At 44.6% G+C, this 12,904-nt stretch overlaps 1 protein-coding gene across 1 annotated transcript; it reads left to right on the top strand.

Moving 5' to 3' along the window:
- Positions 1-1,982: 1,982 nt before the first annotated feature.
- NOBOX (NOBOX oogenesis homeobox) lies at positions 1,983-8,007 on the top strand. The gene is made up of 9 exons (XM_077159094.1): positions 1,983-2,067; positions 3,829-4,083; positions 4,120-4,413; positions 4,836-4,942; positions 5,428-5,534; positions 5,776-5,861; positions 6,063-6,294; positions 6,637-6,941; positions 7,706-8,007. Exons 1-9 carry the CDS (start codon positions 1,983-1,985, stop codon positions 8,005-8,007), a joined length of 1,773 nt encoding a protein of 590 aa, XP_077015209.1.
- The last annotated feature ends 4,897 nt before the right edge of the window (positions 8,008-12,904 follow it).

Raw genomic sequence — 12,904 nt, 5'->3', positions numbered from 1 at the left:
GCATTTTTAACCAATTCCCTAAGGAATTCTGATCCAGGGGATTTTAGGAAAACTCTTTGAGAAACGTTAGGCCACAAAAGAGACAACAAAACTAGAATACTTGGGTGTGGCAGGAATTGGGACTCAGGGGCGATGGGGTGTCAGGGGACAGGGCCAGATCTTAGACGGTTCATATGCCAAGTTAAGGAGCTTGGTCTTCATCCCAGGGGCAGGCAGGGGCCACTTGAGCCACTTGAAGGTTTTTAATTGGGGTGTGACATGGTAAGCATTTTTTTTAAAAACATGCCCTTCCTTTTGACTTTTAGCTCATGGGTCACCCTCTCTAGAAGCTTTACCTGAACTCCCATCTCTGTCCACACTGCCCCATTCCACTCCAGAAGTTACTGCTCCTCTGTGCTCCATATTAGCCTACGCAAACTAACTCACCACTCATCACACAGTATCGAAGCAATTTATTTAATTGTACTATTGTTCTAATCTCTCCTCTAACAGTAAGCTTCTTGAGCGCAACAGTGTGACTTGTGTACAGCATATAGCAGTTTTCCTGTAAAGGTTTATTCAGGTGAACAAATTCAGAGTTCCATTTACAACCATAATACCACCAAAAGGTTCTGATCTTTCATACAGAGAGCAACTTCACTGCCCTCCTCTCTTCATTCACAGGGACTAGAGTGCCCACTTTTAGCAGAGAGAGTAGACCCTATTTCAAAACCTCTCATAAACCAGAGAATATTAATCTTATAGAAGGAGTCAAAATGAACTGTCAGGACTTAGAAGACTGGATCACAAACACAGTGAAACTAAAGCATTTACATCTCTGTGGAAATATGCAAGCTCTCATAACTTCCCAAAGTCCACTATGTACAGGTTAAGCCCCCTCAAAGGAATTTAAGAAACAAAAAGGTGATTATAGCATGCAAAGCACATGGTGTCTAGAGTCTTTTAAATCCTAAAAGCAAGACACCTGGATTCTGTTCTAAAATCCTAGCTCTAAGCACCTGCCTCAATCTGCTCTGCAAACCCCACCCTTCATTCTCTTACCTCCTGCAGCAGGAAGGAAGAGGCAAAGAGCATTTTAAAATTCTGATTTCTTTTTTTTCTAATAAAAAAGGCAAGAAATGTTCCATGAATTAGCAATCATAAAGATCCACCCCTATGAGATATCTCCTATGAGACTCATCTTCCATTCTCAGAGACAGAGATATTAAATGGCTGGGAACATAATGACAAAACCTTGACTAGCTAGTGCTTTCTTCCCTTTAATCTGGGAACCTCCTCCATCCTTGTGCAGTGGGCCTTATAAAAGAAGTTTGTGCCTCATGGAGTTCACCTTCTTTCGTGAGTTCTTTAAGTTTGTTCTTATCACCCGAGTACAGTTTTGTGTACTGAGGACTCTCAATTCAGTAGTAGACATTGGGCCTCATCAATCCTGAGTCTTAGACCTCTGTGGGCAGATGGGAGACTGCCATCCCAGAAGCTTCCTTGCTAAGTGGCTGCAGAAGTCGTTTTCCACAGTTGAGATGGAAAGGCTCAGGGGGGCCTCCCTATGTCCAAGCCTAAGAACTTGCCAAACATGACCAAGTCCATGATCAAGTCCTGCCTGGCTGTGGATGAGCCCAAGACGGTCCAAAGGCCTCAGATGGGCCAGGCTCCCGTCTATTCCGCCATCATGGATCCCCCCAAGCCATCTTGCTCTCCCACCAACTCAGTTTTGCATTCCAAACGCCCCCGCCCTCCCCACCTCGAAGGGAGGGGCAGGCTTGTTGAGACCCACACCTGGTCACGCTCCGGCTCTGGGGTGGGGGGAGGGGAACTGACCAGCGCCGTTGTTGGATGCTCTCCCAGCCGTGCAGCTACCCCACGAGCCCTACGATCCCGGGTCGGCCTTGCTCTGGGGCGTGGGTTGAGGTGAGGCACGCAGGCTCCAGCTCCTGGTCGGCTCTGCGCACCTGCCCGCGCGCCTGGCGGGGCTTCATTAGGCCATGCCTGTGCAGCTCCGACCAGCTGAGGCAGCGCCGGGAGTCCAGGCCATGGAGCCCAAGGAGAATCCCGGCGAGGAAACGCGGGGTGAGTACGTCCTGCCGGACCCAGAGCCCCTGGCGCGTGAGAGGACGTGTTTGGGGGCTTCCGCGGCAAAGTGGGCTACCTTTGGCCAGAGGCAATGGGGAGGAAGGGAGGCAGGATACTGCAGGGCCTCCTTTTCGGAGTCAAGATTCACCGACCTGTGAGGAACAGAAGGCTGAGCTCGAAGCCCCAGGGCCCTTAGTCAAGGTTTTGGCTCCCTTCACCTTTCTTACCGGACCAAATCATTCCCACACACTATTGAGCACCTACTGTGTACCAGGTTTGTTATTTTACTACAAGCTCTAATAAAGTACTGTAAACTAGTTTTGCCCTCCCTCCTAGTACCACAATCCAGTCTTGCACCTTCACTCCCACAGAGGCCTGCTTGTTTGCTTATTGGTTTTAAACCCACTCATGCAACTCCGTTCCAGTTTGTATTTTTTTTAGTTTATTTATTTATTTTCAGGAGGTAGGTTTTATTAGTCTACGGCCATGGGGCTCCCAGTGTGTATTTTAGAAAGGAATTTGATAAAGTACTCTAGCCTATGACCTTCCCTCTATCCTTACTTTTGGCTAACAGGTCTGAAATTCACACTTAGAAAGTTTTTCCTTAAGATATATATCTCAGAAAATTTTCACTGAAATAACAGTAGTTCTTAGTCCCTTTTACTAGCCATTCATGAAAATTCTGATTTAGCTTGAAATGATAAAGCCGCTCCCTGAATTGAGGGCTGGCAGGCTGTGAGTTTAGGAGGGGAGTGGGGTGTGGGGGAGAGCTTGGTGACTTTGGGACAGACTCTGTGAAATTATTAAGAATGTAGAATATGATGTTCAAAAAGTCCTCTGGCTCACTGGCTGTGTGATCTAGGGCAAATTACTCAACCTCTCCAATTCCCATTTCTTCATGTGTTTTAAAGGGGAATCAGTAGTACCTTCCTCACAGGGATTAAATGCCTACTGCACTAATCTTTGAAAGGTGCTTAGTACCATGCCTGGAACATGGCAAGCACCTGATGAATCAGTCATGATTCAAAGAAAGAAAGAGAAGCTGGGAGGCTGAGTGATAGGGGGTTTTAGTTCAGCCCTAGCGCCTTTTACTTACCTGCAAAAAAATGGGTGGGGGTTGGGGTAGGGAAGGACAGAGGGAGAAAACAGCTGTGCCAGGTGTGTGTATGTATGGGCGGGAGGGAGTTGCCAGGGATAGAAAGGATGAATGCTTTGGAAGGTGAGGACAGTCATTCCTGACATCTGCTTTGTTGTCCTTGCCCAGATTTCAGAAGACCATCAAATTCTGCCTTGTTCCTACTCTAAACAATTTCAGTGTCTACAGTGAGACAGGAGCCAGTCTTAGAATAAGCAGAATCTCAGTCTCTCTCTTTTCCCAATACACCCACATTTCCAACACTCGTCCCTTAGAAACACCTGAAGCAATGCCTACCTCTTAAATTTACACCCCTGGTATCTCGAGTAAAACAGGGAACTCAGGAGTAATAGTATCAGTCTCCTATCTCCTCTGTGAGATAGGTCCCCCTAGCGTTTCATATTGGTTTACATTTTTAAACTAGAAGGATTTTCTAATTTGATTCTCATAATAACCCAGTTAGAAAGCTAAGTCTGGAATAATCACCCCCATTTGATGGGTGGGAAAATGAAAGCTTAAGATCAAACAACAAAAAAGTTGCAGAACAGGAAGCACAACATCCTTTTAGTCTGGGCTCTTCTTTCTGCCTAGTTTTAAAGTCCGTGGATACTTGCTCTCCACAGGTCAAGAAGCTACTGCACCAGAGAAGAAGGATCTGCTGCAGAGTTTGGTCCCCCACGCTCAGGATGTCCCAAGTCAGGAACCACCACTGTCCTGTACTGTCTCAGTGGAAAAGAAGTCAACTGATGCCTCTGAAAAACTAACTGGGGCTGATGCTGGAAAAGCGCCCCAGTTGCTCAGCTCAGAGGCTAGGAGATGTCCCCCTCTCCACAAAGACAGGACTGTAGCTCTGTCTAGACCACAGTCTCAGGGGGAAGGTTGTTCCCTTTCTAGACCACAGTCTCAGGGGGAAGGTTGTTCCCTTCCAATGAGAGAAGCAAAGCCAGGGAAGAGTCCCTTTTCTCCAGTCCCTGGTAAGCAGAAAAAGCACAATACTGTGGGTCTAGCCTCAACATCATCTCCCTGTGACACTCTCTCAGGCCGTGCCACCCACCACCCAGTGCCTTGTGGGTCAGGCCGAGGCCCCTGTCACCTGGCCAACCTCCTCAGTACCTTGGCCCAGAACAGCCAAGACACAGACCAGAAGAAGGGACCACCAGAAGTGACCTGCCAAGTTCGAAAAAAGACTCGAACCCTATACCGCTCAGGTAAATCCTTAAAGGTGAGAGAAAACCTAACTGATCTAGTTCGCTGTCTGGAAAAATAGGACTGTGCAAAGAAGGTAGCCTCGGGAGAGTAGAGGGGCATGTGCAGTTTCTTTTACATCACCTTGTCCCGCAACCTCTCTTGGCCCTGTGGCAGTGCCACAACCTTTGCCACCCAGGTGAAGGTTGGATTGCCACAAGAAAAATTGAGGTTGGGATAAGGGTGGAAGGATAAGGAAGATCCTCAGGTACAAAGAGAGAGACAGACATACACAGAGTCCCTGCCCAATCAGGGATTTAGTCCCAAGGCTCTGGGAAGTCCCATGAGTTGGGGATTGATGCCTCATCTGCTAGAGGCACCTAGTTTTCATCCCTGTCAACTTGCTGGCATTCATTCTCATCAGGCAAGTTTCTTCTTCTTCCAGACCAGTTGGAGGAGCTAGAGAGGATATTCCAAGAAGACCATTACCCTGACAGTGACAAGCGCCGGGAAATTGCCCAGACAGTGGGGGTCACCCCACAACGCATCATGGTAAAAGGGGCTGGCTAGCTGGTTGGCAGGGGTAGAGAAGACCCCATCAAACTGAAACTCTAGAGGAGCAGAGCAAATGTTCAGCATTCTCCCTGAACAGGAACTGAAGTTGAGTCTCACAATTGGTTGTGTTCCTGACTGCTTCCACACCTCTAACAGCCTTAGAATATTAGAAATGGAAAACCTCTCTGAAGTTATCTAGATGAACCCTGCTTGTAAAAGCAATTTGACAGGGTTGGGCAATGGTGGCTCAGTTGCAGAATTCTTGCTTGCCATGCCAGAGACCCGGGTTTGATTCCCGGAGCCTGCCCATGCAAAAAATAAAACAAACAAACAAACAAAAACCAATTTGACAAAGAGGCATCTAAAGCAAAGCCATGAAGTGACCTCCTTAAAGTCATGTAGCTCATATGTGACGGTAAAGACTATAATAGCCTTAGTCTCTACCTCCTTTTATAATCTCTTCAAGTGTCCTTCCTCTCCAGGTGTGGTTTCAGAATCGCCGGGCAAAGTGGCGAAAGGTGGAAAAACTGAATGGGAAGAGCAACAAGGACAATTCTGCAGTCCCTGCCCCTGAAGACAGTCATTGCAGGTAAGAATTTCTCCTCTTACTGAGTCATACCCATGACTAGGAAGTGGGATCCAAGATGGGATCCTTGGGTCTGAGAGTGTTGGCAAGATGGACATGAGTGTTAAGGGTATTAGTTAATATTTAGAGGGACTTTGGGCAGGGTAGCAGAGTTTGGGAACTCAGTGTCCATTTACCTGCCCTGAAGCCCCAGTCTAAAGCCAGGGACCACATTAGCTATGAATCTCATTATCTCTGCCACCAGTTCTATTGCTCAGCTCCCACTCTCTGTGTCTGTGGACCCAAGGCCAGGTTCCTTCTCTCAGGAGGCCGCTCTGGATACTCTTCCAGGTGAGTGGACCACCTTCAAAGGGTTATCTGGGCAATATGGCCACTAAGAAGCTAGCCAAGGAAGTGGTTTAAAGTTCTCAGGTGTTTTGATCCAGTGGGGCCTTTTCAGGGACCTAGGCAGAGCACACATCTATCCAGTAATTTCTAATCTGCCTCCCTGTTTTTTTACTCTCATAACTCCTTCTTGCATTTTGTTCTTAGAGCCCCCCATACTGCTGACTTCTGACCAGATTTTGGCCCCTGCCCAACAGAGTGAGAGTACTCTGAGGACGGCAGTGAGCCCCCCACTCTTCAGTCCCCCACCTGTTCGCAGGACCAGTCTTCCTTTTCCCATTGGCCCTTCCCATGCCTCCCAACTTCTGCCTCTGACGGTGGACACTCCTAGCAGTGACAGCAGCCATAAAGATGGTCCCTGTGGGTCCTGGGGAACAAGGTAAGAAATTTGACTGGGAAAGTCACAGGGTATAGAAGGAGGAAAGACAGATGGGCCCTGGGAGGGAAAAGGGTTAGCTAAGAGGAGCAAGGAGTAGTATATATGATGTGGATTAAAAGGATAAGTAGCTTTGGGGTGGAGAGATTTTAGGATATCATAAAAATAACCAAAACAAGAGTGAGAAGCTAGGAGCAGGAAGAGGGAGAAAGGCAGACAGCCATGGTGCCACAAGGCTGGGATCGCCATGGAGTTGAGCAGAGGAAATGAGAGGAAGGGAACTCACGTGGTAGGAATGAGGAGAACACCCCTGAACCTCACTAAATGCTCTCATGTTCCCTACAGCATCACCCCACCACCACCCTGCCCATATTTGGAAGAGCTGGAACCTCAGGATTACCAACAAAGCAACCAGCTGGGACCATTACAATTCTCCCCGGCTCCACAGACCCAACTTTTCCAAAACCCTCAGCCCCAGTTTTCATACCTTCATCCATTCCCCTTCCACATGCCCCATTCACTGACACCTCCACCACCAGAAGACTCTCTTTTTGCATTGCCTTATAGCTCCAATGGGAGTACCTCACAGGGTTATTTTCCAGGTCCGCCATCAGGGCAGATCCTGCTGCAGCCAACTGCTGGGAATATGGGTGAGTTGGGGCTGGAAGAGAAGATGCCCCTATGTGATTGAGGAAGGTGAGAAGGGATAGGGAGTCTCATTATCTGAGGTAAGACTTAGGCAGGGTGTGGGTTGGGAGTGAATTACTTTTCCTTTCCACAAGTTGTCTTTATTAAGCTCTTTGCTTTAAGATTCTTGGAGGCTGCATAGCAAAGTGAGACAGCAAGAGAAGTTTAAATTTAGGAGAACTAAAGTTTGAAGTCCTACTCAGTCATTTACCAGCTCTCTTGGGTCTCAGTTTCCTTGACTCTGAAGTCGGAATACTATTTCTATATCATAATGGGATTTTGTGAGGATTAGAAACAACATAAGTGAAACATTTGGCACACAGAGTAGATGGCAGCTAATATTAGTATCATTGCTAGACCATTGGACCTCTGAAATCCTGGAAGCATCAATTTCATTGAGACTAAATTCTAGCAGAAGAGAGATTTCTTCAGCTGGTTTTTGGTCTCCTTTGACATATGTGGGAGATGGTACTTAGCCTGTTTTAAGGACTACTTTGTGCAGATGTTACCAAACTTAAGCACTTTGAGTCCAGCAGCATATTTAGTCCTGGGCCTAGGGGGAACTCCTGGTGCTATTGTTGTACCCAGACTTGGACAAAGATCCTAAGCTGTGTAGTGGTGGGGTGGGGGATGGGAGAGGGGGGTGAAGAGCTCTAAGAACATGAGGTACCATGGTTTGTATAATATTAATCCTCTCTAATCTTTTCTATACCTACTTACCCCACAGGCACCGTCCCCTGGAGTGACTTCTGCTTGCCAGAACAGTCCTTCCCTAGTCCATTCTGCTCACAGAGTCTGGGATACCCCCCAGGAGGAGATAGCTACTTCCCTGAACTATTTCCAGCTCCCTATGCTCAGGGTGTGAGCCAGCAGCCCTCACCAGGTCTCACCCAAATGCCTGATGGAACCCAAACAGGACCTGGGCCCTTACTCAGCCAGGCTCAAGAGGAGCAGCCTGCCACCTCCCAGGAGCAGCTCTCAGCACCAGAGGAAGTCATAGACCAAGACCGGGAACACCATGGCCCCTAGTGGTGGGACCAAGGAGTGAAAAGAGATTGCTAGATGGGGGAGAATTTAGGTCTCCATTGAGGGGACAGTGGTTGAAAAGGGTTGGAAAAGCCCATGGACTCTCTTAACTGAGGTGGAAGTTAAATTTCCCCCCATCCCCCATGTGGGCTTGTCTTGCTGGACATTGTTTTGAGAAGGAAGAGCACTGCCTGTATCATTTTCACTACATCTGTAAATGGTAATCCCAAAGAAAGAGGATGGCCTGCAGTACTTCTGAATGTTATTATTTTATGTTGTTTCCTTTCCTTGCTGGATGAATGAGCCAGAGTATCTGCCACAAGCAGTAAACTCATCCATCTTTGGTTTTCTTCTTTGTGTCTCTCTACTAACACGAAATAAGAGCTCCATTTCCTTCATTCCTTCTCTTCAGCTCATCAGCTATTGGGGATAGTCCTGGGCATCCCAGGTGTGGTCTCCATGGTGAATCAGCAGGTGGAAGCCAGTACTTTAACTGGATCTATCTCCCCAGAAGAATTGGGCATCTTAGTTCTTGCCTTCTGTTCTGCCATAAACTGTGTTCTATTTCCAAACCCAGCACTGAGCCAGAGCTTAAACCTGAATCTGGGACTCTCTCTGGAATTTGGGCCCTTTAAGGATAGGCTCACAAGAGAAGCCTGAGGAGGTTTTAATTTAAGTCTACAGTGTCGTGTACTATGATTATCTTCCCAAAGTTCTGTTTCTGTAGAGGGTGGGTGAAGGGTTTGAAGGCCTGAGAATAGAATGGCAAGTAGGCAGTTCTGCCCTATTCAAGTAGAGTAATCCCATGGCATTCCTTGTCTCATATCACAGACCTCACTGGGCCAGGATGCAGGAGCCCAGGGACTTCTGTAACTATCTCCTTCATCCCAGCTTGTAGAGGCCCCGAGAGATACTTTGCAAGGCATTTGAAAGTGCACCTCAAATGACCACGATGTCTTACCCAGCACTCACCTATGGAGTGTAATATTACCCCCTCCATTTATTTACGATTACCTTTGAGCTTGTGAAAGACTCTAGGGTGCTTTCATGGTGGGGCTGAGTTATGGGAAGGAGATAGAGTTCAACCACAAATTCAGAATCCGTCTTTGACATCTGAACATGTGTCGGGAGTGTAGGAAGTGATGATGGGCACCAAGTGAGGTCATACCCATATGTACCTTGCTCCTGTTCTATTGCAGAGTGGCACTGCATTCCACATTGACCTTGAATAGCTTCCTCTGTCCTCTGGGAGGTGAGCCAAGGGCAAATTAAATGAGATAGGAAACAACAGTCCTTATTGATACTGTATTTGACTTTCTGCTTTAGTGTGTGAATGGCTAAAGGGAGAATGTGTAGGAGGGTGAGTAATCAATATGTATAAAGAGAGACAGTAAGAAGGGTTGCCAGAGCGCTGGGTCTGAGAAGGGACAGAACGATGAATGGAATTTATAGACTGTAGGAAAAGTAACAAAACACTCAATGGGAGAGGGCAGAGGAAAATTGAAAGCAAGAGAATGAATCTATCCTGAAGTAAGCTATAAGAGAAGAAGTAAGGCGCATTTCAGGCTACTGGGAAGGAATTTATGAGGTTCTGAGGTAAGAAAGGGGAAAAAACAGAAAGAAGTGGGGAAGAATAGGAGATGGCTAGGTGAAGTGGGAAATGGTATTGAAAAGAAACAGAAGTCTGATGGGACAGGAAGACGAAAAAGGGGAAAAGTCAGAAAATAATTATAAAGAATGATACTCTGTTAATGCATAAAGAAGATGAGTTTTTAGGGATAAGAGATGGCACTGAAAGAACGGTTAAGATGATTTCTAGATGATACAAAAATGACTGGAAAGGTTGCAGAAATTGACCAGAGAGTAAGGAGCATTTTAGAAGATGCCTATGAAGGGGGGAAATCAGCAGAAAACACGGAGAGTGACTTGACTTGAATGTGATCTGGAAATTTATAAGAGGAAATGAAAGGAATGTACTTGGTGTATGTGAGTGGGTACAAGGGAATGTATGGAAAAAAGATTGGGGAGGTATGGATGTATGTGGCAACAAAAAGCAGCCCAGATTGGGACAGAAAATGTCAGCATTTCTGTCTGCTAATGCAGCCAGAATGCAATATACCAGAAATGGTTTGGCTTTTTCAAAGGTGATTAAGTTATAAGTTACAATTGTAAGGCCATGGAAGTGTCCAAATTAAGGCACCAACAAAAGGATACTCTCTCGGAGGTAAGGTTGCTGACATCTAGGGTTTCTCTGTCACATGGGAAGGCGTGTGGTGACCTCTGTGGCCCTTCTCTCCTGGGTTGGTTTCAAAATGGCTGTCTCAGCTCCTGTGGGTTCTCCTGGGGCATTTTCTTTCTCCAAGCATGCTTCACTGTTTCAACTCTCTGCTCTCTGTGTCAGCTCTGAACTCTCTCGTTTTCTGTCTCTTATTCTCTTTATAGAGGACTCCAGTAAAAGGATTAAGACCCACCTGAATTGGGTGGGTCACATCTCCATGGGAACAACCTAATAAAAAATCCAGTCCAATGTTAGGTCTGCCCCCACAAGATGGGATTAAAAGAATATGGCTTTTCTGGTGTGCATAACAGTTTCAAACTAGCATACACAGGGTGGGGTGAAGATACAAAGGAAGTTGGAGAGAGTAGCTGAGAATGCATCCAGATGATGAGCTCAAAAGAAACACCAAGAAGGTAAGGAAAAAGGTGAGCAATACAGGCATCAAGAAAATGGTGCTAGGAAATCAGATGATCACTTTCAAGTGTGTATGTCATGGGAAGGCAGGAGGTTCATCTAACACAGATGGATGCAGAAGAACAGAGGAGATGACTATGTTCTTAACAGATGTAAGTGTGCGCCACTGAGACAATAAATATCTATCTGATGGGGAAAACTGATGGAACAGATATACAGTATCTGAATTATATCAGAGGACATGAAGGCATTTTAAAAAGGGCTAAAGAAATATTCAATTTAAATTTGAATGATGGGATGGGAAAAAGGCAATGGAAAGAACTGTTAAAGTGATATAATGTAAAAAAATATTCTAGAACTAGGGGATACAACTTGTGGACATACAGCTATGGCCTTGGTCTACTTCAGTGATGGATCCACAATAGCTTGGAGGAGAATGCAATAGTTTTGTTTTTTATTAACTATACTTCTCTGGGATCAAGATGATGTCTGAGTGATTGGATATGTGGAAATTGCATGGCAAGATATTTAATGCACAGAAAGCACATAATATATGTTCGTTCCATTCCACTCCTTTCCAGTGATTTTTGGATATGATGCAATTTCAATATTTGGGAATATATTTAAAACCCCACATTTGATAGCCCTAGAATGTTTGTATTATTATTTAGTAATAGCTAGAACTTGAATTCTATTGATCCAAATCATTTCTGTGTGTGTGTGGGGGGGGGGGGGGGGGTGCTATTCTGGACTTCCAAATGCTATAATGTTTGGAAAATAAACCATAGATTTTTTTTTTTTTCAAAAACCTGTATTTATAAACCACTCATTTAAATCCATCATAATGATTCTAGGATCCTAATCCGCAAAAACGGAAAAGATTTGGAATTTCCAATGTCTGGAAATTGAGATACAAACACACAGGCCCATGTATCTGCACAGGGTTTTAGAGACCAAGAGTGTTTAGTAGTTCCACTCTAGTATTCTATTATCTCTCATTGCCGCTCAAGGATTGTAATAGCCAGACTTCAAGAGACTTATCTTGGGGATAAGATTATATGCATTGAAATATTAAATACCTTGTGTTATGACATATAGCAGTCTTTCAAAGTATACATTTCACATATCTCTTATTTTTTCTTTTCTGCCCCACAAGGTCCATGAAATAGGTAATCTACATGAAAGAACCCTTTTTTATATTTGCATGGCTAATCACGGTCCTTGTCCATCATAAGACAAGTTATATATTTATGTTATATATTTCTAGGTTTTAATCTCCAGCTTTCCTTCTGGTGACATACATGACTCTAAACTTACCCTTTCTACCACATTCACACACAATTTAGTACTGTTAATTATTCTCACATTAAGATGCCCCTACCACCTCTATCCATTTTCAAACGTTTAAGTAGGACCTACTTAAACATTCTGCAAATATTAAGCAACCACTCGCCATTCTTAAGTCTTATTCTTTTACTTTCTTTTTCCCTTTTTTTCTTTCTAAACAGTTTTATTCATATACCATACAATCCATCCTAAGTGTACAATCAGTGGCTCCTGGTATAATCATATAGTTATGCATTCACCATCATAATCAATATGAGAAATTCCCTTTCTTCTGAAAAACAAATCTCATGCCTACTCCCTTATATCCCCCTATTATTAATATTTAGCTTTAATACAGTGACTTTGCTACAATTAGTGAAGAATATTACAATGTTGTTGTTAACTGCAGACCTCAGTTTGCATTAACTGTATTTTTCCCACATACACCCCATATTAACAGCTTGTAATAGTGACATGTATTTGTTCTCATTCATGTAAAAACTTTCTTATATTTGTATAATTAGCCACCGTCATCATCCACTCTACACTTTGCTAAGTTACAGAGTCATGTTTTTATCCTCTAATTTTCCTTCTGGTTACATACACAACCCTAGTCTTACTCTTTCAAGCATACTTACGCTCATCTTTGTTCATTACACTTACAGTATTGTACTACCATCACACAATATTGTGATATCCATTTCTGAACCTTTAAAGTCAATGTCATTAAACATTCTGTACTCCTTAAGCATCAATTGTTCAATCTATACCCCTCTTTCTATCTCTTGATAACCTGTGTTTCAAATTTAATTCTCAGAGTTTACTCTTATAGTTAGTTTAGGTTAGGGAGACCATACAGTATTTGTCCTTTTGTTTCTGGCT

This window comes from Tamandua tetradactyla, chromosome 1 (genome assembly GCF_023851605.1).
Source record: "Tamandua tetradactyla isolate mTamTet1 chromosome 1, mTamTet1.pri, whole genome shotgun sequence".
Taxonomy (NCBI): domain Eukaryota; kingdom Metazoa; phylum Chordata; class Mammalia; order Pilosa; family Myrmecophagidae; genus Tamandua; species Tamandua tetradactyla.
The sequence above is the reverse complement of the archived record's forward strand: the minus strand, read 5'-3'. Positions and strand labels throughout refer to the sequence as shown.

Bases quoted from the DNA above. Each gene is read 5' to 3' on its own strand.
- NOBOX (XM_077159094.1), top strand. From the start codon at position 1,983: ATGCCTGTGCAGCTCCGACCAGCTGAGGCAGCGCCGGGAGTCCAGGCC. The intron at 2,068-3,828 runs GTGAGTACGTCC...TGCTCTCCACAG, and splicing joins TCCCGGCGAGGAAACGCGGG to GTCAAGAAGCTACTGCACCA. The intron at 6,942-7,705 runs GTGAGTTGGGGC...CTTACCCCACAG, and splicing joins GCCAACTGCTGGGAATATGG to GCACCGTCCCCTGGAGTGAC.